At 39.5% G+C, this 26,352-nt stretch overlaps 1 protein-coding gene across 1 annotated transcript in view; it reads right to left on the minus strand.

The window, feature by feature from the left end:
- Positions 1 to 295: 295 nt before the first annotated feature.
- jade3 (jade family PHD finger 3) overlaps positions 296 to 26,352 on the minus strand; it is a 51,130-nt gene continuing 25,073 nt past the window's right edge. Inside the window, exons 5-12 of the mRNA XM_072262707.1 lie at positions 24,660 to 24,817; positions 23,445 to 23,635; positions 22,472 to 22,683; positions 19,663 to 19,830; positions 11,743 to 11,859; positions 8,708 to 9,184; positions 8,482 to 8,599; positions 296 to 5,690 (exon numbers count right to left, since the gene is read on the minus strand). Of these exons, the coding sequence (XP_072118808.1) occupies positions 4,762 to 5,690; positions 8,482 to 8,599; positions 8,708 to 9,184; positions 11,743 to 11,859; positions 19,663 to 19,830; positions 22,472 to 22,683; positions 23,445 to 23,635; positions 24,660 to 24,817 (2,370 nt within the window). The 3' untranslated portion in view covers positions 296 to 4,761. The remainder of the gene's footprint in view (positions 5,691 to 8,481; positions 8,600 to 8,707; positions 9,185 to 11,742; positions 11,860 to 19,662; positions 19,831 to 22,471; positions 22,684 to 23,444; positions 23,636 to 24,659; positions 24,818 to 26,352) is intronic.

Here is a 26,352-nt window from a genome sequence, read left to right on the forward strand (position 1 = left end):
CGTTTTAAGGACAGTTTCTTTCCCTTTCTAAATGGACCGTGAACAATATCTCACTTCTTTCTCATTGCAGCTTGTATTTTATGCATTGCACTGTACTGCTTTCACAAAACAACAAATTTCATGACATGTGCCAGTGATACTAAACCTGATGCTAAATCTGAATCACTTGAAAATGGTTAAACCAAAGCCAACCAGACACTCCTCAGATTTTAGTGTTGCTTCGGTGTTTAAATTTAATAAGTGCAGTGCAAGCATGCCTAGAATACACAAAAGAACTAAAGAGCATTTTGTGCATTGTTTTTGCTATTTTTAATCAGAAAACTACCTGTAAAAGAGAATGTCCTGGAAAAAATGTCAGTGACAAAACTCCAGAATTTTCAATATATAAAACAATTGAAGTACATAAACACAAAATTCAGGTAACAAAGATTCATACTTTAAAGAGAACAGTGAATCTGAACACATGAACCATCATACACATTGAGGACAGCCCAGTTTCTTTCATTTCTTCAATTATTTAGAATGACTTGTGCTAACATTTTACAGTACTCCATTTCTAGAGAAGGATGAAAGATTCTCTTCAAAAATAAGTAGCCTCATTTGAAGGCAAAAGACAGCACCAATAGCTCTATGGTGTTTAACTTGCAGTATTTATTATGGTAGCACCACAAAACGTTCCATGCATATTATTCACCAGAGGAAGCAAAAAAAATTATACAACTGCTTCTGCTACTGAGAGCATCTAAAATCTGCTATATATAAAAACTACTGCTTCTTTAATCTATGACATTTTGCATATGAATCACAGCTCTGGAATTTTAAAAAAATCTCAGCATATGAAATTTAAAATGAACAGATTGGTTTACGAAGAAAATTTATTTGAAGAGGAACTGTTTTAAAGTCAAAGTCAAATTCACTATCAAACACACAGGTGCAATGATAAGCTAGGTATCAAGTGGGGAAGACATGAAGGGAGCTGTTTAACAATTCTTTAGTTCCAGCAATGATTTCTACCCCTGGAAAAAGAAAACTAAACAGCAATGAAAAGATTTTAAAAAGTTTGAGCACAGTAAAGTATTAAAATAGATCCTTACAGAAAAATGGGAGAAATTATAAAAATATGGAAAAGGCTGAGATATTAATTATTTATATTATCTTTGCAGCAGAAGACACAAAGAAAACACTATGATTGTGGAGAACTACAGGTCTAATAAGGGTTAGAGATGTAAAAGTCATTTGCATTAAGATTAATAAATAAAAGGAAAGCACTGGTGAAATTAAGGCAATTAAAAACTGACTCCCCCCAACCCCCTTAACCCAAAGGTCTACATATCAGAATTTTTTTTAAAAAGGTGACTGCAGAGATAACATCAGGATTAACTATTCATTTCCAAAATACTCTAGATTTTTAAACAGTCAAAAAGAGGAAATAAAGTATTACAGATCAGTAGATCTGGCATAGTTGTTGAGAAAACAGTGGAAATCCATTATTAAGAATATGGTCCGAGGGCACTTGGAAAATCAATGATCTTGGCAGAGTCAACAATATTATGTAAAAGAAATTGGTAGACCCAACAGATTTTTTTGAGAATATAGCTAACATGGGAAACAGTGAATATTAATCTGGATGTTCAAAAAGTTTTTGATAATTTGCCAAAGGGCTGTTAAATGAAATAAGAGATCATGGGCTTGGGAGTAAAATATTCATATAGGCAAATGATTAGACTGAAAACAGTAGGAATAAATGGGTCATTTTCAAGCTTGATACTTTAACTATTGAGGTGCGGTGTGTCACAAGGATTAGTGCTATATATAAACTTACATTAATGACTAAAATGAAGGGCAGGGTGTTATATATTCACGTTTCTTGACAATACAAAGACAGATTGGAAAGTAAACTGAAGATGATTCAATCTCCAAAAGGATATAGTCTGGATGAGTAACAGGGCAAAGTGAGGACAGATGGAATGTAATTTTGACAGGTTAATGATTTTTGTCACAATAGATATAAACTAATTTGTGTACAGTGAGATTTGAAATGAAAAACTTGAGACTTCAAAAGGCATTGATCGTATCAAATTTGGTGTATGGTGGGCAGTTTTAGACCCCATATCTAAGAAAAGATGTGCTGGCATTTGAGCGGATCCAGAAGAAGTTCACAAGAATGATCTGAGAATCAACTAAGAAAGATAGTTGCTGGCTCTGGTGTTTGATGGCTCTGCACCTATACGCACTGAAGTTTAGAAAATGAGGGGCAAATCTCATTTCAACATTCATTAGTTTCAAGGCATAGGTGGAGAACACAGAGGATGTTTCAAATAGTGAAAGAGTCTCAGACCAAAGGGCTCAGCCTCAATAGAAAGGCAGGTGAGGATTAATTTCTTTAGCTAGAGGATGGTGAATCTGTTGAATTCATTGCCTCAGATGACTGTGGAGGCCAAATTATTGGATATACTTAAAACGGAGATTGCTAGGTTCTTGATTAATAAGTTGTTAAAGGTTGGAGGGAGAAGGCAGGAGAATAGGGTTGAGAGGGATGATGAATTAGCCATGACTGAATGACAAGGCAGACTCAGTAAGCCAAATGTCCTAATTTTTTCAAGTCTTATGGAGTTAAAACATGCAAGTATTGACAGAAATTAGAAATGCAAGCTGGCCTAAACAGAAAGTGGGTTAGAGTACAAGTATAAAAGTGAATTTTTTCTAAATTATTATAGGGCTTTTGGTGAGGCCACGGGGTTTGATTTGTTTTGATCTGGGAGGACATGCCCATTGCAGGGCAGTGCTGTCACTACTGATTCTTGTTATGAGGGCACTGTCACACATGGGAGGTAAATAAGAATGACCTTTCACTGACAGAGTTCGGGAAAATGAGTCAAGGTCATTGAAACTGATGGGATAAAAGTTAACTAGTTGTTTCCTCAGGATGAGAGCTTTGAATATGGAAGCAGAATCCAAGGATAAAGGATCAGTAACAAAGGAATTATTTCTTCAATCAGAGGGTTAAATACACTAGAGTTCTTTATCCCAGAGGGCTATGGATCTCAGTCATCATGCATGCTAAAATGTTGAGATTTTGTGGACGTTAAAGAAGCCAAAGGATATTGGGATCAAGGGAGTTAAGTGGGCAAGTGAAGTTAAGGTCCTGCTGAGCAATTTGCAGGACAAGGGACCATTTGGCATACTCCTGCGACAACTTATGATGCTATGACTGAAACAATTCAGTCACAACGTCAAAATGGGGTGAACCTGTGACGAGAAATTGCCTTTTCAAATTTAAATATGTCACTCTACACGGCAAAAACAACAACAGTGGCTGTTGAAAAGGGAGGAAGGAGGAAAGGAGAAAGATTTATTATTTCTGAATTAAATAGCTTGTGCAAATTCAGTGTAGTTTAGTGCTTAAATAGAAAAACTAAATTAGCATTTCCCAACATCAATATTAAGACTATTAAATGGATTTATTACTGGGCTCTCCCATCGCGTACTGTTTTTGGTAAACTTTGAACTTTTGGTTGTACAAATCCAATACAAATACTGATGACAGAGGAACATGGTGCTAAAAAAAAATCTTGTTTTCCCTGGTTACAGTTGCAAGCAGGCAAGGCAAGACATATTCTCCATGATAAAGTGTTTTTAAAAAAAGATTTAGTACATGAACATGACAAAAAGCTGTGAACATACTAGTAAATCACATGATTATAAAATCCAAGAGCCAACACTGAAAAAAGCTGCAAATTTGAGGTAATGTTTCATGTAGTTAAAAAAACATGGCAGCAGGAATTACGTGCACGACCATTGTGCTAGGTCGGATGTGATACAGATGTAATGAATTGCCATAATACTCTCCAAAGCAAGGACATCCCAAATCTTATCCCGTAATTTAAAAGATGTCTGCTTCCTTTCCATGGGGGAGGGGAGAAAAAAATCAACGCTTTCACTTCCACCCTCTCATCTTAGAGATTTCTTAGACAAGGAAGCAATTAATTGCAACTACTTGGTTAGTCTGAGACAATTGAAGCATGGCAACTTAACCTTGGCAGAAGATTTTAATGAGAGCACAAGGTGTTTTTAAGTTGTGGAGGCTTAAAATTGTAATTGCTTGTAACTAGCAAAAAGATTAGGCGAGTTCAAAGCTGGCCAGAACAACTCAATGAGGAGAGGGTGTTGAAATACCATTGTACCTCAGTGGAAGAGGCCTAGGATGTAGGAGATGAATGAGAAAAATCAGCTTATTCAAAGAAGAAACAGCAGTGAAAGACTTTATACAGCACAATAACTAAAGATTAGATGGCAATGCAAAACCTTTCATGAAAAACATACTTTCTATGCAATTTCCAATTGCAAGACACTAAGCCAAGTGCTTTCAGTTTGGGAAAACCTTTACACTTTTTTTTTGGAAGCAATTATTAGCAGAATCATTTTTCCCCCAACAAGATTATCAAAAACTTTCAGTACAGCCTGTTGTGTCTGAAAACATGCTGCACATAAAACAATGCTAGTCAGGAAAAAAAATTAAGAGGTTCCTTAATAGTTTAATTAAAATGCCCCAGAGCACTACAAGGCATTCAATTAAAGAAAACTTGCATCTTTAAAATCTTTGATAAAAACATGTTGTCATTCTTCTGTTCATGGGCCAGGTCATTCTTGAGTGCAATTTGCAGTTAGTTCAAAATTCCCTTCCCATGGAGAGCATTTAAAAAAAAGTGGAATAGTATTGGCTCAATTACATATAGCACAAAATCCTCATTCAAGTATTGATCACCTCTGCACTGAACTGATGTGACAAAGCATGTTTAACTTGGTTCTGCTCTCCTTGTTATGCTGATGTGACCGAGAATCTCTCCCATAGTCTTGGCCTGGACTTTCTTCATCAGAGTTTCTTTTCCTTAGCCTGGTCCTTTCTTGTCTAATGTCAGTTTCTGTCTCTGAGTCGCTCAACTCAACATCGGGGCAATACCCATCATTGTCCTGATAGGCCGCCTTCGCCTGATGCTCAGAAAGCTGCTTGCTCCACAGGCGATCCTTAGCGGACGACCTCCGTATAGGCTTTTCACAGTTTCGGAAATCTTCCGAAGTCCTCACTAAATTGTCCAATCTATCTTTACAAGACTGGCCAAATTCTCCCAATTTTGATTTTCTGAAAGTACCCTGATTGGCAAAATGATTTGTAAGAGTTGTCACTTTATCATAGGTTTGACTAGAACAGTCTCTCTGAATTACAATGCCCGACCTGCCCGATAAGCCATTTGATTTATGCAAATCTGGATTATTGCTGTCTCGAGTCTTTCCGTTGGAATTAGATGATTGTCCACGTAGTGGTATATGAAGTGCTGATGGCTTACCAGATGTCTGCTCCACATGACATTCAGTGGACAGTAAAGAATTACCTGCTTGAAGATCCTGTTTGTGGTGGATACCTGTCAATAATAGTCCATTGCTTCTTTCCTCGTGTTTATGCCAGTGATGAGACTGTAACTTCTTTTCACTAGTTCTGGAGCCTTGTGGCATTGCCAAATTGTTTTTACTGTACAAGCTACTTTCAACATTGAGGGACAGTGGACCATTGACAGCAGCAGCGGAACTACTGTTGACACTTCGTGAAGATTTTGGCGTTGCTTTTAACTTTATCGTGATTCTTGGAGGGTCATGGAACATCAGTCCTTCCCGCGGGAATGGCAAAGGCAACCCTTAAAATAAGAAAGTGCATTGAAACTTGAAACTGGTTTCACAAAGTAAATCCACCCCGTGCCTTCCTCCCAAAACACAGAAAACAGCAAAATATTAATGACCAAGAAACACAGTAGAAATAAATTAATATTCAATCAACTCTGGATTTCTATTTATCTATTACAAAGCCAAAATGCAAGTATGCACCAAAAACGACCTCAGTATTAAAAGATTACAGCATTCAGTATATACAAATGCTGCATAATAGTATCCAATACAAAATGGACTAATACAATATACTCCAAGTACTTTTGGTCAACCTTTACTCCCAGTTAAGGAAGGTTAGCGAGCTACTGGTGGGCAAAGAAAATACTTCAAAGACAACATCAGAATCAACCTGAAAAAAATTTAACATTGCATCTAAAAACAGGTAAGATATTGCACTCAAAGAATCACCTGGAGGAAATCTGTTCCAGAGGGGCATGTGCTACATGAGACTGACCTCTGCTGTGCGGCAGACAATAAACAGCAGTTGCAAAAGGAGAGACTAAACCACTAAAAGACCCAACCCCGAACCAAAAGGCACTAGTTACTCTTGCCCACATTGCACCAGAAAAAGTGGATCCTTATCTGCCTCTACAAGCAAATAGAGACCCCCCCCCCCACCCTCTCCCCAATAGAGCAACCTCTTGGGTTGACTAAAGTGATTGCATTATCACTACTAGTCACACCATCATGAGATGGTACCAGATGCGAAAAGGGAGAAGAACATCAGCTCTTGTTCAACTCCCCAAGATAAAGGTGACGTTAAAGAATTGTGACAAAGTCATTTGCTAGCTAGGCTACAAGTGGTGTTGGTTGACAGGGACAGGAACAGGAATAGAAAAAAGTTGCAACTGCAAGCATAGATGTTAACCTTTTTTTAAAAAAAAAAAGGGGTACAATACTGACACTTGTCTATATGAAAATTTATGAATAAAGAACTTAAGGCACTGCATAAAACTGCTTTACTTCTTATTTGTGGTGTCAACATCTTTGGTAACAGCCATCACTACATTTCAACCAATTCTGTTCTGCGTGCATTGTCGTTGTAAAGATTTTGGTTTATCATCACATGTACCGAGATACAGTGAAAAGCTTTTCCTTGCAAGCCACCAACTCAGTTCATGCCATACTTCATTGTAGTGAAATGAAACAATGTAGAACATAGTGTTGCAACTATGGAGAAAGCAAAGTGCAGGTAAACATATAAAGTGAAAGGGCCAAGGTGAGGTGGACTGCAAGATCAAGAATTCAGTTCTATAATTTGCTTCCCAAAAGCCAGATTCCAATAAAACACATGGTCTCAAACTTTGTTTATACCAGGGGCTAAGGATCCCAGAAGTTGTGAAAATGTTTCATTGACCAGCCTTATCTGCAATGACTTAACAGTCCCAATGTACAAGCATCAACTTAGAGCTAATGTGGGGTAAATTTCTTCAACTTTGTGCCCATTTGCAGTTGTCTAGGAACTAATGAAACATTAAGAGACCTGGCCAAAATAGCTCAGTTGCCCGATTTAACAAACAAGCAGGTTGGAGCTACCAAGCTACCACAAGACCATAAGACATGGGAGCAGAATTTGGCCATTTGGCCCATCAAGTCTGCTCCACCATATCATGGCTGATTTACTATCACTTTCAGCCCCAAATTCCTGCCTTCTCCCTGTAACCTTTGATGCCCTTCCTAATCAAGAACCTATCAACCTCCGCTTTAAATATAGCCAATGACTTGGCCCCTACTGCCAACTGTGGCAATGGATTCCTCAAATTCACCACCACGATACAAGATCATCAAAATTTACTCCAAGCCCTCTATAAAAAAAAACCACCACTCTGTCTTTGACTAGTACTTTTTTTTAAAACCCAAAGTTAGCTCAAATATAAAAATTTGTTAATTATATATACATTATGTCAATAGAACAAACTGTTAAAACAGTGAATGTCAATTCTTTGCAGACAATGAAGCAAATTTCAATAGATGCAATGGCTGACAGAAGGAAATGCTATTTAAAAAAACTGGAAAATTCAAAATTAAAGTTAAATAAATTTGTAAACAGAAGATGAAACATTCATAGCTCACAGAAAGTTAAAGATAACAATAAATAGGAGAACGCATAATACAGAGTGTGACAATATATGAAACAAAATTGTTTTGAGCCAGCATTTTGCAATAATTGAGACACAGATGCATCTGAAGTATGGATGAAAATAATTCTTTAAAATGTTGTATTTAAAACCTGAGAAAGAATCACCAGTTATTGTGATGAAAGAAAGTACCATCAACCTCACCTGTGACAACAACCCACTCACAGTACCTTAATATAGTAAATTCCATATAGGATTTGTGCAATGATTTCATGTTAGTTTAAGGTACTTCTTTTTAAAAAAAAATGAAAATCTAGCTGTGTAATCTCTATAATCCTCAATTTTCCTCAAAAATCAATCTTAAAAAAATGATATCCATCTCTTCTACCCCACCCTCCCATTTCATATATTTTCCCCCAGTCCAGATAACACTAAAATGACAACTAGCTTTTCTCGCCACACAAATACTGCTTTAACTGTTGTGTATTTTTAGTTTTCAACTCCAATTTCCAGCAATTGCAGAATTTTGGCTTTGTGCTCTGGAACTTGGAATTTGCTCTCCAAATTTTACTACAAATACTTTATACACTGCCTAGCCTACAATTTTATCCTAAGCAACACAAATCTCTGAATTGCAACAGCAATCAGTAAGGATGAGAATGCACAAGTAACGATATATATTTACCTGCAGCAGCATGCTGATTCATAACTTGAATATGCAAATTGAAAAGTTGTTCTTGCACTTTACTTTGTGACAATTTCAATTTCTCTCTTCTGCTGACCATGTAACAAAGATTCCTCACCTAAAGGGAATGGATAGGAACATCAGTTCAAGCATTTTCTTAGAATTCATAAAGCAAATTATTAGCTTTTATTACAGAAAAGATTTTAAAAAAAGCATGAATCCAAACCCTTTCTAAGTCTTGGCGTAGATGCATGAACATCTTCATTCTGGAATGAATTCTGTCCTCCTTTTGCTGGCCCAAGCAATTTTCTTCATCTTCCTTTGGAGGTAGTAATGGTTTACTGAAGTTGCTTTTCCTTTTCAGTTTCCAATACTCAAAAATAAATTCCACCACCTGCTCAGAGAAATGCAGTTCACTGGCTACATCGGTAACCCTCACTAAGGTATAAAATTCTTCCTCCAGCTCCTGAAGCTTCTGCGCACGCAGGCCTTTCTTCTCTGTTTCACTTTGCTTCTGTTTTTGCTCACTGATCTTCGCACTTGGCTCAGAGTCATCTTCTTGACTCTGCCTGTTCTTACTATGTTTGAGGCAGTAGGACTTGAACTTCACCTCATCACCATCATCCAGGATTGTCTTCATCTCCAGACTGTGTTCAAAAGCACAAGTTACGTGAAAGGCTGTGATGCAGCTCTTCACTGAGCACTGAGGATTAAAACATGAAAAAAAAATTAAAGAATGTGATAAATACATTTACCTATTGAGTATTCAGGTGAAACAATATTTGTTTTCCAATTCCATGTGCCAATGTTAATCCACAAGATATACAGTACTGTGCAAAAGTCTTAGACACCCCAGATTTTTTGTATGGTTTCAGATGGTACGGCCTCTAGACCCCTGATCTCAACATGAGCTTTCTCGTTTGCTTCTGTCTCTGCAGGTAGTCTCAGACAGCTTCAAAGTTGGCAGAACTGTGACAAGTTCCCCAAAATGCTTGGAACAACCTACCAGCTGATTTTCTTATAAAACTGCAGGAGAGTGTACCCAAGAATTGATGCAGTTTTAAAGACCAGACCAAATATTAATTTGATTGTGTTTTTAAAAAAAACTGTTTATAGCTCTTAAGGTGCTATTTTTTGATATTTGGGAACTTTTCAATTCATTATTTTTGAAAGCACTTTGCCTTCCGTTGTTTTTTTTTTAAACGTAAAAGACTTTTGCACAGTATTATAAAAGCAGAACTAGGTCACTGAGCCCGACCCTGTTCCGCTATTCCATTACGTCTGATTTATTATCCCATTTTCCCCACCTTCTCCGTGTAACATTAGACGCCCTTAATAGTCAATAACCTGTCAACCTTCACTTTAAATATTCTCAACTGCCTGTGGCAATAAACTTCTGTCCTAAAGGGACGTCCTTCCATTCAGAGGCTGTACCCTCTGGCTTTTTTATTTATTGTTGTCATTACCTCAAAAAATATTAAATTGTTACTGTAAAAGAGAAGGCAACTTCCAACATTAACGATAAGGCCACTCTCTGGTTGGAGAAGCAACACCTCATTCTGTCTGGAAAGCCTCCAACCCGACAGAATAAAAGTTGATTTCTCTAACTTCTGGCAATACCTATTGCCTCCCCTTCTCTCTTTTCCATACCCATGTCGGTTCCTCTCTCACCTCTTCCCCTCTCCTCACCTGCCTCTGGCACCATTCACTTTTGCCCATGGTCCGCTTTCCTCTCATATCAGATTTCTCTTTTGCAGCCTTTTACATTTTCAACCTTATCACCTATCAGCTTACCACTTCATCCCTCCTCCCCCAGCCATGTACCTTCCCACTTATCACCCACCAGCTTGTACTCCTTCCCTTCCCCCCCACCACCTTATTCTGGCTTCTACCACCCCCCAACCCACCTTCCTTTCCAATCCTGATGAAGGGTCTCAGCCTGAAACATCAACCTCTCCACAGATGCTGCCTGACCTGCTGAGTTCATCCAACATTTTTTGTTTGCAGCTCTGGATTTCCAACATCTGCAGAATCTTGTGTTTATGCCGTATCTTTCTTGTGCTGCTAGTATTTAATAGGATCTAGTGTGAATCTCCATCAAGTACGTTTGAGTCTACAAATCCCTGTATATACATTCTGTGCAAAGTTACAGTACAGGAATTTTAATGCACTACGTTCCACAATGTTAACATTTTATGAACAGGCTAAGGAAATCTTGAGAACTGCAAAGCATATTGTGACTTCTCATTATTTCTATTGCAGCTGGCTGGAAAACAAATTATACTACATTTAAAAATGAACAGCTGATAGTAGAACAAGTAGGGTCTCGTCTGCCAAGTACTCTAAAGCAACTCAGTGGCCGCAACTTTACTGAATTACCCAAATACATTATGATTTATTCAAAAGTATCTACTCCTCTGCCGAAAAACAAAAGCAGGATTTAAATACACGCAGCCTATTGTCTCCTAGAATGCCTTGCTCTCTTCTCTGAGCATCAAAGACAACTGACAACAACGATTTCGTCAATGTTACAATTGTTTGATATGTACACTCACTGGCCACTTTATTAGGCGCACTTGATCATTAATGCAGGTTTCTGACCAGCCAATCATATGGCAGCAACTCTGCACAAATTCTAAATTTTCGACTAATATTTGTATATCTGTGCACTTGTAATGGTACTGTAACACTGAAATTTCCTTGGAATCAATAAGGTATCTACAGGCATGCAGACACAGATAAGTTATTGTTTAGACAAACATCAGAAAGGGGAAGAAATGTGATCCAAGTGACTTTGACCGTGAAATGATTGTTGGTGCCAGACGGGGTGGTTTGAGCATCTCAGAAACTGCTGATCTCCTGGGATTTTCACACACAACAGTCTCCAGAATTTACAGAGAATGGTGCAAGAAACAAAAAAAAAAACAACATCCAGTGAGTGGCAGTCCTAGGGCAAAAAAGCCTAGCTAATGAGAGGTAAGAGGAGAACAGCCAGACTGGTTCAAGGCATCAGGAAGGCAACAGTAACTCAAATAACCACACATTGCAACAGCAGTGTACAGAAGAGAATGCACAATACACTGAACCTTGAAGTGGATGGACTACAAAAACAAAAGATCGCATCAAGTTCTTTAGGTGTACTTAATAAAGTGGCCTTTGAGAGTATATTCAAATATAAGCATACAAGGGCAGAAAGGAAGTCTCATTTCACCTAGAAGCAATCATATCTGTTATTCACCCAGTTTAATAAAAGGAGCATACCTGAATACAAGCACCAGTCTTCAATTTGCAAAGGTTACAGACTAACGACCATCGGCTTGGAGGAATGTGAGACACCTTAGTAATTGGTTCCATTCTTTCTGGGCAGGCAATACTGACCTATAACCATGTTAAAAGGAAGTTACATAATTTTTCAGTTTGAAATTAAGATCACCATCACATGGCTAATAATGATTTGCTAGGGATCAAACTGAATTCATGTATGCAGATCAGCATGTTAGTCTCTTAACTGGAGCAGCTTAATAGCTCTTGAAAATAATTAGCAGCTCAAAGTCTCTTCGGGATTGACACGTGTGAACACTTGTCAGGGGATTGTACTAATTCTCAGTAAGGAGGCATCTTAAATACAACAGAACTTCTAACAAAATAGTTAAGAGTCAATAACAGCATATCTGATATTCCATTAGGTGAAACACGACAGAATTGCTTCCATAATCACATTATACTTATCATTCACAAATGATTAAATATTACCCTCATGCACAACTTGATGCTTTGTATTTTTCAAAAGTGCAAGAATACTCTCAAGTACAAATTCATAATCATTAAAATAATCACAACTTGGTTAACTTTCTCTCTCGATAGTCAAATCTCACAACAGCACCATTAATCACAAATTTGCCATATCAGCAGTTTCCTCCTTCTGCAGCTGTTTAAAATACGAGCTGAAGTGAGTGCTTCCAGCACATCAGCACGATTTTTAAAAATCTGCAAAGTACCCAAAAGGGTCAATCAAATCTTTCATCCTAAATGGGTAGTGTTTAACATAACTACGATTCAGTTTCAAATAGGACGGAAACTTCTCTTCAGAATTCAACCCATTTGTGAGAGGAATAAGTCCAGGCTTTTCAATGTTAGGAAATTAGGGCCAGCAGAGAAAGGCAGGAGGTGTATTCTTTTTCTATTGTTTAATTAGCCCTTCTGAAAGGCTAACCAAGCTGGAGTAACAACAATGGATTAGGAGAATGAAATGCATAACAGCGATCTAGAAATTTATTAGCCCATCAAGAGCTAAAAAGCCACAGTAAGAGAGACTCAGTCTGCTTTATACCCTTCATACCTGATTTTCCTGCTTACATTCAGCACTTTACAGGGATCCCTGCAAGTACAAAATAACTGAAAGATTCATAACCCTTGCTGAAAACTGAGCAGAAATTAGCAGCTCAAAGTAGCTTCGGGATTGACACGTGTGAACACTTGTCAGGGGACTGTACTAACAGTCTGCAACTGATGACTCTGCAACTGATTTCATAGAGTCATAGAACATTACAGCACAGAAACAGGCCTTTAACCTCAACTAGTCTGGGTCAAACCATTAATCTGTCCCATCGACCTGAACCTGGAGCATAGCACTCCACACCACACCCATCCATGAAGCTATCCAAATTTCACTTAAATGTTGAAATTGACCCTGCATCCACCACTAGCACTGGCAGCATGGTCCACACTCATGACTTTCTTAGTGATGGACTTCTCCATGTTCCCCTCAAACATTTCACCTGTCACTCTTAATCCATGACCTTGAGGTGTAGTCTTACCAACTTCACTGGAAAAAGCCTGCTTGCACTTACCCTATCCATACCGCTATCAAATTTCCCCTCAATCTTCTATATTCTAGGAAATAAAGTCCTAACCCATTCAATCTTTACCTCCAACTCGAGTCCGCAAGTCCCAGCAATATCCTCGTAATTTTTCTTTGTACTCTTTCAATCTTATTTACATTAGATTATGAGGACATGCAGTCCTTTGTCATTTAGTAATGCATGCATTAAGAAATGATACAATATTCCTCCAATGTGATATCACAGAAACACAAGACAGACCAAGACTAAAAAATCTGACAAAAAAAACATAATTATAACATAGTTACAACAGTGCAAGCAATACAGTAATTTGATAGAAGACAACCATGGGCACAGTTAAAAAAAAAAAGTCTCAGTCTCTCAAAAGTCCCAACATCTCACGTAGACAGAAGAAGGAAGAAAAACTCTCCCTGCCATGAGCTTCCAGCGCCGCAAACTTGCCGATGCAGCATCCTGGAAGCACCCGACCACAGTAGGACTCTCAGTCCGTCCGAAAACTTCGAGCCTCCGACCAGCCCTCCAACACCAAGCACCATCTCTGCCAAGTGCTTCAACCCCAGCCCCGGCCGCCAGCAACAGGCAAAGCCAAGGATTTGGGGCCTTCCCCTCCGGAGATTCTCAATTGCACAGTAGCAGCGGCAGCGAACCAGGCATTTCAGAAGTTTCTCCGGATGTTCCTCTGTGCTTCTCACGACTGTCTCCATCAAATCAGATTGTGCACGACCCCTATTTAACAAATATGATATAATTTCACGGAGAGGCCGTGCGTGCTGCGTCGCACCGCCATCTTCTCCTCACTACACATTTCCTGTAGGAAGGTAACCAAAACTGGATACAATACACTAGATTAGGCCTCACCAATGCCTTCTACAATTTCAACATCCAAACTCCTGTACTCAGTACATGAATTTATGAAGGCCAATGTGCCAAAAGTTTTCTTTACAACCTTATCTATCTGTGACATCACCTTCAAGGAATTATGGAGCTGGTGTTGAGGGACCAGGTGAGATTCTCCGCCAGGTGAACACCCCCCAAGAAATTTGGTGCTCTTAACGATCTCAACAGAGGAGCCACCAATGTCCAGTGGAGGGTGGTCACTCCATGCTCTCCTGAAGTCAACCACCATCTCTTTTGTTTTGTTCACATTCAGAGACAGTTTGTTGGCCCTGCACCAGTCCGTTAGCCGCCACACCTCCTCTCTGTATGCTGACTTCTTGTATTCTTGCTGATGAGACCCACCACTGTCGTGTGATCGGCAAACTTGATGATGTGATTCAAGCTGTGTGTTGCTGCACAGTCATGGGTCAGCAGAGTGAACAGCAGTGGACTGAGCACACAGCTCTGGGGGGCCCCCATGCTCAGTATGATGGTGTTGGAGATGCTGCTCCCCATCTGGACTGACTGAGGTCTCCCAGTCAGGAAGTCTAGGAATCAGTTGCAGAGGGAGGTGCTCAGGCCCAGCAGTTTCAGCTTTCCAATCAGGTGCCGAGGAATGATTGTGTTGAATGCTGAACTGAAGTCTATGAACAGCATTCGAACGTATATGTCTTTTTTGTCCAGGTGGGTGAGGGCCAGGTGGAGGGTGGTGGCAATGGCGTCATCTGCTCAGCGGTTGGGACGACATGTGAACTGCAGGGGGTCCAGTGAGGGGGGCAGCAGGGTCTTTATGTGCTTTATGACAAGCCTCTCGAAACATTTCATGATGATGGATGTGAGAGCAACAGGATAGTAGTCATCGAGGCAGGAAGATTTCTTCAGCCCAGGGACGATGGTGGCGGCCTTGAAGCACGTTGGAATGGCGGCACTGCCCAGGGAGATGTTGAGGATGTCAGTGAGAACATCTGCCAGCTGGTCTGCACATCCTCTGAGTACTCTGCCAGGAATATTGTCTGGTCCAGCAGCATTCTGTGTGCTGACCTTGCATAGAGGTTTCCTCACAGCCAGAGAATAGTAAACCTATGGAATGCTCTGCCACAAACTGTGGTGGAGGCCAAGTCCGTGGGTATATTTAAAGCGGAAGATGATCGTTTCATGATCGGTCAGGGCATCAAAAGTTATGGCAAAAGGATAGGTATATGAGGTAGCGTGGGATCCAGGATCAGCCATGGTGGAGCAGACCCGATGGGCTGAATGGCCTATTTCTGCTCCCATGTCTAATTGTCCTATGGTCTTCTACCCATAAAGCCTCACTAGAAGAACTCTCCAATCTGTCATGACAGAGCAATGCTGTGACATTTTCCTTCACTAGTAATGCCACCACTCCCCCTTCAATCCTTCCAGCTCTATCGCTTCTAAAACAGGAACCCCTGGAACATTGAGCTATCTGTCCTGCCCCTTCAGCAACCAAGTCTCATTAATGGCTACAATGTCATAATTTCACTTGTTATTCCATACCAAGCTCATCCACCTTTCCTACAATACTCTTCGCATTTAAATATGTACAACTCAGAACATTAGTCCAACATGCTCCACGTTTCAATTCCTGACTTTGTGTGTAGGCTTAACAACATCTTTCTCCACAACCACTCCACTATCCATTCTGGCACACTGGTTTTCATCCATATGCAATTCTAGTTTAACAACAGCTTCCCCCCCCCCCACCCCCGTGCAGCATTCGCAAACCTTTCTGTGGATACTAATACCCCTCCAGTTCACGTAAAAACCATCCCTTCTATACAGGTCCCATCTTCCCTGGAAGAGAGCCCAATGATCCAAACATCAGAAGCCTTCCCTCCTGGGCCAATTCCTTAGCCACGTGTAAAGCAATATAATCTTCCAAGGTCTGTCCTCACTAGTGTGTGGCATGGGTAGCAATCCTGAAATCACAACCCTAGAGATCCTGTCCTTTAACTTAGCGCCCAACTCCCTGAGCACACATTGTAGGATTTCATCACCCATCCTACCCACGTCATGAGTACCAATCTGGACCATGACCTTTGGCAGCTCATCCTCCCACAAGAACATCTGTACCTTCTTCTTAAAAAAAAAAAAAAAAAAAAAAAAATGTGGGGGGGGGTGAAAGAGGGGGAATGTGTGGAAGGCGTTCAGTCTAGAAATCACTGTGGAGGTTGGGATATATTCAGAGGCTTGGGGGACAGGTATCAAAAACTGGGAGAACCCTGGGGAGAAGATGGACACCTTCAAAAAGTTTCAACACACCACTGTCAGGTGGTGGTCAGACAGATCAATGCCTATAGCAATACCAAAGGACTTGGTACCAGATGTTCCAAGTTCAAAAAAAAAAATCTCAATTATAATCAAGATTTATAGAAACAGCAATAAATCATATCACACACTCTCTATTCCTACAACACAAGTTTATATGTTTACAACACAAGTTTATATGCTACAACCTTACATGTTTATAGCTTTTTAACATTCCAACCAAATACCCCTCTTGCAGAGAGAGCAAGCTCATTCACTGAATGCAATAGCAGAATGGAAGAGATCCCTAAATCATGCTGATAGACAGAGCTCTCTTTTTTTTTTTTTTTAAAAAAAACAGAAGAGTGTGCCAAGGAACATAACACAACAGCCAAAGCCACTGACCAGTGGATCAGGGATGACCAAAGATTCTCTCTCCAATCCTCTTTACATCCCCAGTCTCAATTACAAAATTTCTTCTGTATTTTTTTTGTCCAGATCAGGGGTTCCCAACTTGGGATCCATGGACCCTCTTGCTTAATGGTATTGGTTCATGGCATAAGTTGGGAACTCAGTCTAGATGGATCAAAAGATGTTCTATTAATATTCCTCCTCCACTCACAATGCCCAAACTCTCTCATTTCAGATACTCATATAAACACATCTTGGTCTCACACAGCAAGCGCTATACATCACCCTAAACTTTCAAAAGTTTTCATCAGCAGCAGTCAGTTGAGCCAAAGGGCCCATTTCTGTGCTGTATTATTTATACTGTCATCTAATGTTCTCCTTCAACTCATATCTCCAATAATCAGATACATTATCAACTTGGATTATGTGAAATTGTGAAATTTGGTTCTTTTGGGCAGCAGTACAATTACAAAAAAAAACTTTTGGATGCCGCAGCAGCTATTACGGCTCGGGGCATTCTGCAGGTTGGAGTTCAATTCTGGCACCATTCTGTAAGGCAGTAGTCCCCAACCACCGGGCCGCAAGGAAACAATATGATTTGGTGATACGAGTCAGCTGCACCTTTCCTCATTCCCTGTCACACCCACTGTTGAACTTGAACGCACACGAGGTCATTTCACACGCGTCATCCATGTCAGCGTGGGAAGGAGATCAACTCCTCGAGCTTGCAAATGACGGTGGGCTGAAAAGTATGTTTGACATAACATCTCAGTCGGCATTCTGGATCAAAGTCAAGGCTAAATATCCTGAGATAGCCACGAAAGCACTGATGTTGCTTTCATTTCCAACATATCTCTGCGAAGCAGGGTTTTCGGCAATGAATGCAATGAAAACTAAATTGCGGAATAGACTGGACATAAGGAACCCCCTTCGAGTATCGCTGTCTCCTCTCACCCCTCAATGGGACCATCTTGTTGCAGGGAAACAAGCCCAGGGCTCCCTCTGATTCAGTGATATTGGTGTGGTGCAATCATTTTATATGTTCATACAGGGAAAATATGAGCTGTGTGTTTAATATCCAAACGTTACTTAAAATGTTATGATGCAATTGACTTATAAGTGACTTATAATTGACATCACTATATTCATGCGAGGAAAATATGTGCTGTGTTTAATATTAAATTCGTTAGATAAACCCTTTTAGAAATGAAATTCAGTGTATTAGCCACTTACAAGTGACTTATAGTTGATTTATCACCTATATTCTGGTCGTGATTAACACCCCCTCCACCCCAGGGTTGCCAACTGTCCTGTATTAGCTGGGACATTCCATATATTGGGCTAAATTGGTTTGTCCCATATGGGACCACCCTTGCCCCGTATTTCCCCCGCTAAGGTAGAGCGTTTCTATGAAACTTTTCGTGCTGAAATGGTGTAAAGCGAAGAAGCAATTACCATTAATTTATATGGGAAAAATTTTTGAGCGTTCCCAGACCCAAAAAATAACCTACCAAATCATACCAAATAACACATAAAACCTAAAATAACACTAACATATAGTAAAGGCAGGAATGATATGATAAATACACAGCCTATATAAAGTAGAAATAATGTATGTACAGTGTAGTTTCACTGAACAGAATGGCCAAAAATGATTTGTAGAGAAAAAAAAATCGGCACGTACACACATGCGCACACAGGTGCCTGTGCAAGGCTTCATGGTCATGGTAGTCTTTCTCGGGGTAAACACAATGTATTTGATTGATAGTCTTGTCCATTGGCAACCCTACTCCCCCCCCCCCCCCCCATGGTCAGCCGGTCCGCAAGAATATTGTCAATATTAAACCGGTCCACGGTGCAAAAAAGGTTGGGGACCCCTGCTGGAAGGAGTCTCTGTATGTCCTCACAGTGAAATGTCTGGGTTTTTCCCCCCGGGTGCTCCAGTTTCCTCCCACAGTCCAAGGACATAGCAGATAGATTAACTGGTCATTGTAAATTGCCCCATGATTAGGCTCAGGTTAATCTGGATTATGGGGTTGCTGGGGCAGCGTGACTCAAAGCGCCTAAATAAATAAAAGTAAATGATGCAAAATATGAGTTAGTGTTTATGAATCATTTCAGGAATCTTGTGGAAGAGGTGAAGAAGCAGTTTTTGAATAGTTGTGTGGGTCAATCAACCTACGAACAATAGATTATCCCTTTAAATAGTATAGATCTAGGACTTGCCCTTGCTGTTAAGAGTTTTGTTGTGTATTAGGCACAAAGGGTTATTTAACTGCATAATTCAACTTCACAAGCAGCAACCAACTGGGGATTTCATAAGGATTGAAATGATCTGTACACACTGCATGTTTCAAGTGCTGGTATGTTACAAGCAGAAAAACAACAAATCTTATACATTCAGCATGATTACAAAAGCATTTAATATTACAGTATACTAGAAATTAATTACATGTTAGAAACTTGCACTACAAAACTGAATTTCTAGATGAGTGCATTTTGCTAGCCTTAGAGACCAAATAAATTCCAGTTCAATGAAATAAAGAATGTCTATTTCAGAACCAGTCATAATACTTCATTTTCAAACCATCCTGCATTAATATACTCCTTCATCAAGCTTTATTTAACCATTTTGTCTTACTCCACTTGCACTTCAGTGACACGTGGTCCATTTCCCATATTCTCTTCTAAAGTAATCACTTTTGCTATTTCAGGCAACAACAGAAAGGGATTTCTATCAAAACACTTCCGAAACTCCATTTACCTCAGGAATCCACAAGGCACAGCTAACGTGTGCCCACTTGGTTCCGGCACGTGTGGCTTTCATTGCTCCGCCTTGCTTTGGACACAAAAGACACTGCGGATAAATTCCAAGGACACAAGTACGACACAACCAGCTCCCTTCAGGCACTTTTAGAATCCCATAGCAAGCCTAAATGTAATGGAAAATGTGAAAGTAGTGAATTAAAACAAACTTTGCATAAATTGGATACTGCATCAATACACAACTTAAAATACAAGATCTTTGCCAATTCTGATCTCCAATATATTCCTCTATTCAAAACATTCCAACCATGTTGGCTATGATTTTAGCTGCCAAGTACACAATCTCTGGCATTTCACTCCTAGTCCTGTCTCTTCCTCCCACTTGTATGTTTAGTACCTCTTCAACTGAGCATGTCATCTATTCTGATACCCCTTTATTTCAATGCCCAATGCACTTTTCCTGTAAAGTGTATTCAGAGGAAACACACTGTCACATGAATGCATGACACAGGAAAAGTTCCATATTGTAAGTTTTGTTGCTTCCGTGAAAATTAAAACAGACCTGTTCATGATTTGAGCTAATCATTCCAAGTGAACTTGCAAGCAAAAACGCAAACAGGAATTCTGCAGATGCTGGAAATTCAAGCAACACACATCAAAGTTGCTGGTGAATGCAGCAGGCCAGGCAGCATCTCTGACGAAGGGTCTCGGCCTGAAACGTTGACTGTACCCCTTCCTAGAGATGCTGCCTGGCCTGCTGCGTTCACCAGCAACTTTGATGTGTGTTGCTTGCAAGCAAAAACACCAACTTTACATCACTCATCAAAAGATACAATGGAAGTTATAGCCTTACTATTGGTTGAAAGATAAACATGCTTGAAGCTTGCCAAATTTCAAAGATTAAGGACAGATGCATTAAAAATACATTGTAATTATAGTTCTGAGCTCTAGCTCTCCCCAAGATATCAAGTATTAACCAAACCACTTCAATTCAACAACTGAGGTGTCAGATAAAACCGAACCTCCTGCAATACCGATAATGAACTGTAGGGCAAGTGCAGTTAAATCACCAGTTAGATTATTGATCCCAAGACATTGTTGATAAATTGTATAGATCTTAATTTTATTGATTTTTTTAAAAAACATGAACAGTCAAGAGAAACAAACATTACAGGGACAAGCAAAATTCACAGGTGACTGACTGTTCGCAATAAGATCACTGGAACAAGGAATCAAGACCTTCTGTGGGCAAGTTAATGTACAGCACACCAACCTCATTAGGAATTATTTATATACGATCAAAGATGAGCTTTATTTCTCACATGTACATCAAAACATAGTGAAATGCATTGTTTGCGTCCATAAACACCACAGTCCAAGGATGTGCTGGGGGCAGCCTACAAGCATCGCCACGCTTCCCATGCCAACATAGCATGCCCACGACTTACTAACCTTAGCCTGTACACAGAACTGAAGCAAATCAGAAATAATCTGACAGGAGAGGAGAGTGGACCATGGGACACAGAGAAGTAGGTAATCAAACATTTTAATTCCAACTCCCATTCCTGTTCTAATGTGTCAACCCATGCTTCTCATGCCAAGATGAGGCCATGCTCAGCGTGGAGGAGCAACATCTTATATTCTGTCTGGGTACCCTCCATTATGATGGTATGAATACAGATTTCTCCTTCTGGTGAACATATTTCTCCCCTCCTCTTGTTCCCTACTCTGATCTTTCACCTCTTCTCTATTACTTCCCCCTGGGTTCCCCCACCCCCCCACCATCCTTTTTCTCCTATGGTCCACTCTCCTCTATTAGATGCTTTCTTCTCCAGACCTTGACCTTTCCCACTCACCTGGCTTCACCTATCACCTACCAGCTAGTCTCTTCCCCTCCCGCCCACATCTTTTCACTCTGGCATCTTCCCCCTTCCTTCTTAGTCCAAAAGGGTCCCAAAACATTGACTGCTTATTCTTTTCCACAGATGCTGCTTGACCTGCTGAGTTCCTCCAGCAGAGTGAGTGTGAGTGTGTGTGTGTGTGTGTGTGTGTGTGTGTGTGTGTGCGCGCGCGCGTGTGCGCGCTTCTCTGGATTTCCGGAATCTTCGGCCTATTGCATGTTTGTTGATAAAAGTTTCAAGTTCCCACTGTAAGATCCTGGAGGTGGATTTATATGTATTTTTCTTTATTTCTGGGTTGTTGGCATTACTAGCTAACCCAGCATTTATTGCTCAACCTTGGTCACCATGATTAGTCCAATCTAAGTAAACAGTTTACCAGCGCATGGCAAAAGCAGTTTTAAAAGTGGTCAGGATAATGTGGAATTGGAATTAGACTTGCATACCAGACGAGAGTAGCAAACTTAATTCATTGAAGTAAATTAATTAGGTTTTGACAAAAGCTGAAGGAACTTGGCAAGTCAGGTCATATCCACACACGCTGCCTGAACTGTTGAATTCCTCCAGCGTTTTGCATGTGTTGTTTTAAATTATCTATTTATTGTATTTCTGAAACCTTTTTGTATGAAACTGATCTCTTTATTCATTACTCACAGCTAACCATGCAACTATATCATTTAGCCAACGGTACAATATAAAGTCTACATTCTTTTAGATACAAAGCTAAACATTTTATATGGATTTCACTCTAAACATCAAACCTTTAAATCAGTATTATTTAAACACAAGGTAGATATTTTACATTAGTTTAGCAAATATGATTTTTCTGTACTGTTTTGCTCTTTGACAATGACAAAGTCACTGGAATTTGAATTATTCATTTATACTTTGATTAAATACATCTCTTACTTGATGGACACAGATATTACACCTGTCACAGAAGACCATCTCATTTCCTTCTTCACTATCAGGAGAACGACATACGTCACAGATAACATCTTCATCATACTCGATCCCAAGCCCTTCCTCAGTCTCTATGGCATGGTTCATATTTTCATAGCAATGACGTTCCAGTGCTTCTATAGTTCTCTCCATAGTGTTTTCAGGAATCAAGCTACAGCCTGAATAAAAAAGTTAAGTTTGTTTGTTTGTTTTTTTTTACAAAACCCTAATTCATCATTCAGTTCAGTTTTTTCCAGTTTATTCTGCAACAAGAAACCACTTAAAACTTACAATTTTAAACTCTTATGTGAACAGCAATGCTTTTTGGTTTTCAAAATACTTCAAATGTTTTAATATGTAATTGCCTCATCAGCCACCAAAATCTATCTCTACAGTGAAGTTAACTAAATGACACTGGTTCCAGTTTGAAGGGAAAGAATGTGCTTTAAACCCAGTTCCTCATTTTCCTCACTCAAGCCAAATACCAAAACTCAAGTGGGTACGATAATGATCTTTCCTTGACTGCTGATACGTTTTTCAAGGTACTGCCATGCTCTATTGAATCATATTATATATTTAAAAAAGCACAAACCTTGCAATGAGTACAGAGCATCAACTGCAAAATAAACAAAAAGCTATTTTTATTTATCTCCCATGAGTGAATTTATATTCTGTTGCAAGGCTTTCTGTAGATCATGCTTAATTGAATAAAAAGATTGACCATCAACACTACTATACACAAAATTAGATGCAATGTAGCTTTAAAATATCACAATACCACATCCTGCAATCTTGGGACAAATTAATAACTTCAATTTTCAAATTAAATTTCGCTTGATTTGCCACAAATCATTCCAATTAAATGCTGGATTATTCACACAGATTATTGCTTATTTAGTAAAGAGCATTTGGAATATTGCACAAAATAATCTTGACTTACCCATTTCTCTCAGTTCTTCATTTGCTGCTTGCAACCAGTAAATGTCCATATCATCCAAGTCATAGCGGCATACGCTATCTGCAAGTTCCAACATATTAACATATCCAGGATCTGTGGACTCTGTGCTGGAGCATCGAATATACTTCCGTGGCTTAGTAAATAAAATGTCCTTCACTTTTTCTAAAATAACCCTAAAACAGCCAAACGCAGAAGACAAATGCAGGACTACAATTAACTCAATGAAAGTATTGTCAATTCATTTAAACTTCACACCAAAAAACATAGCACAAAAGATTTAGATCTTCCTGTGCCACATTCTGCAGGCAATCTGCTCATTTTCTTTGCAATTCCATTAACTCTGAATGAGAACAAAAATGGGAAAAAAACTGTATGGAATTCTGCACCAACTCTCCACAATATAAAATCAATCTCTACCAGGCAATTAAAGGCAGAAAGGATATTTTTGTCCTCTTTAAAGTATCTGTACTATATGAGAATAGTTACAGAATTTGAATCACTTATTTACATTGGGAATGTGCATAGATTTTTTTCCTCTCTCAAAATGGTTATGAATTTTCGAAATTCTCAGCGCCAATGGTTGCTTAGTCAGTGAAGATATTTCAAGCAGAAGCTAAAAGATTATTTTTTGCACTACACTGGAGCCAAGGCTTATAAAAATTGGGTAAAAAATGTGGCCACCATTAGCTGTAATCTCAATGAACAGTGGAGCAGATTTCTTGAAACAAGCAATGCATTATTATCATCATCCCCAATTTCTAATCCTCTCAGTTGTTAACCTGCAAGTTGCTGAATACTTACTCAACAGAATGGATAAAGAATTTAATAGAGTTATCAAAGGAAATAGACAGTAAATAAGCAACCCCAACATACGGCCATTTAGCAGAAGTTGGCCCTTAAACAATTCACAAGTTATTTCTCAAAAAAAATAGAAATACAGAACAAAATTTGCTCTAATGCAACTTAGTGAAAAAAGAAAAAAAATATTTTTCAATGCCCATTTCTTGATGCCTGCAGATATAGATAAATGCTAAATAAGCTTCTTTCTCAGAATTCAATACACCCCTGATCCCTCCCCCAACCCCTATATCACAGGGGTTACTTATAAAAAGAATGATAACGATGTTCTAAGATGTATTTTAACATTTGGCAATAATCAAGTGGAAAGATGCATTTATTTTGCAAAACATCCTTTACCTGACAGATGAACTTGGAATTGTTTCTGGACTGGCTGGAACCTGTACTCCCTTTTCCCACTCCTGTTTCCATTGATCAGCCAAGAGATAGTATTCATCCGGGTTCACATGATGGGAATCTGGAATTTTCATGGCACTGATGAGATCCTTCCTGAATACCTATAAAATCAAACTTAAATATTTAAACGAACATTAAAGGCGGCGACCACAACACATTTCAGTGGTCATGCACTGTATTACTCCAAGGCAAAATCCATGGTGGTTCAAATCCACAGTTCCTCACAGCAAGGCAACAGAAGGGTACTGTCTAAGCGAGCTCCAGTAGATTATCTAGTAATTAAAATGAAGAATTTGGAGATCATAGAAACATAGAAAACCTACAGTACAATACAGGCCCTTTGGTCCACAAAGCTATGCTGAACATGTCCCTACCTTAGAACTACCTAGGCTTACCCATAGCCCTCTATTTTTCTAAGCTCCATGTACCTGTCGGGAGTCTCTTAAAAGACCCTATTGTTTCCGCCTCCACCACCACTGCCGGTAGCCCATTCCACGCACTCACCACTCCACGTAAAAAAAAACTTATCCCTGACATCTCCTCTGTACCCACTTCCAAGCACTCTAAAACTATGCCCTCATGCTAGCCATTTCTACCCTGGGAAAAAGCTTCTGACTATCCACACGATCAATGCCTCTCACCATCTTGTACACCTCTATCAGGTCACTTCTCATCCTCCATCACTCCAAGGAGAAAAAGCCAAATTCACTCAACTTATTCTCATAAGGCATGCTCCCCAATCCAGGCAATATCCTTGTAAATCTCCTCTGCACCCTTTCTATGGTTTGCATGTCCTTCCTGTAGTAGGCGACCAGAATTGAGCACAGTACTCCAAGTGGGGCTTGACCAGGGTCCTATATAGCTGCAACATTACCTCTCAGCTCTTAAACTCAATCCCATGGTTGATGAAGACCAATGCACCACATGCCTTCTTAACCAGAGTCAACCTGTGTAGCAGCTGTGAGTGTCCTATGGACTCTGACCCCAAGATCCCTTTGCTCCTCCACACTACCAAGAGTCTTACCATTAATGAAATATTCTATCATATTTGACATACCAAAATAAACCACCTCACACTTATCTGTGTTGAACTCCATCAGCCCAGTCCTATCAATGTCCCACCGTAGCCTCTGACAGCCCTCCACACTATCCACAACATCCCCAACCTTCGTGTCATCAGCAAATTTACTAACCCATCCCTCCACTTCCTCATCCAGGTCGTTTATAAAAATCACAAAGAGTAGGGATCCCAGAACAGATCCCTGAGGCACACCATTTGTCACCGACCTCCATGCAGAACATGACCCGTCTAAAATCACTCTTTGCCTTCTGTGGACAAGCCAATTAAATCAAAATTGGTACTTGGTATTGTTCTTTTTCAACATTTAATTGTTAATCAAGAATGACACATAGAAAAGACAGATAAAAGAAAATATTAACATGTATTGTACAACTTGTAACGAATGACAAAGTGAATAATGACTAGATTAAAACATACAATCCTGAGAGGTCTTGACAGAACAGAAATAGAGAGGACACTTCTGCACGGGAGACTCTAGAGCTAAAAGTCAGTTTTAAAATAAGTGATGGCCCATTTGAGACATCGGTCTTTTAATCATTCAAGGTTGAGTCATTG

This window comes from Mobula birostris, chromosome 7 (assembly GCF_030028105.1).
Source record: "Mobula birostris isolate sMobBir1 chromosome 7, sMobBir1.hap1, whole genome shotgun sequence".
NCBI lineage: Eukaryota > Metazoa > Chordata > Chondrichthyes > Myliobatiformes > Myliobatidae > Mobula > Mobula birostris.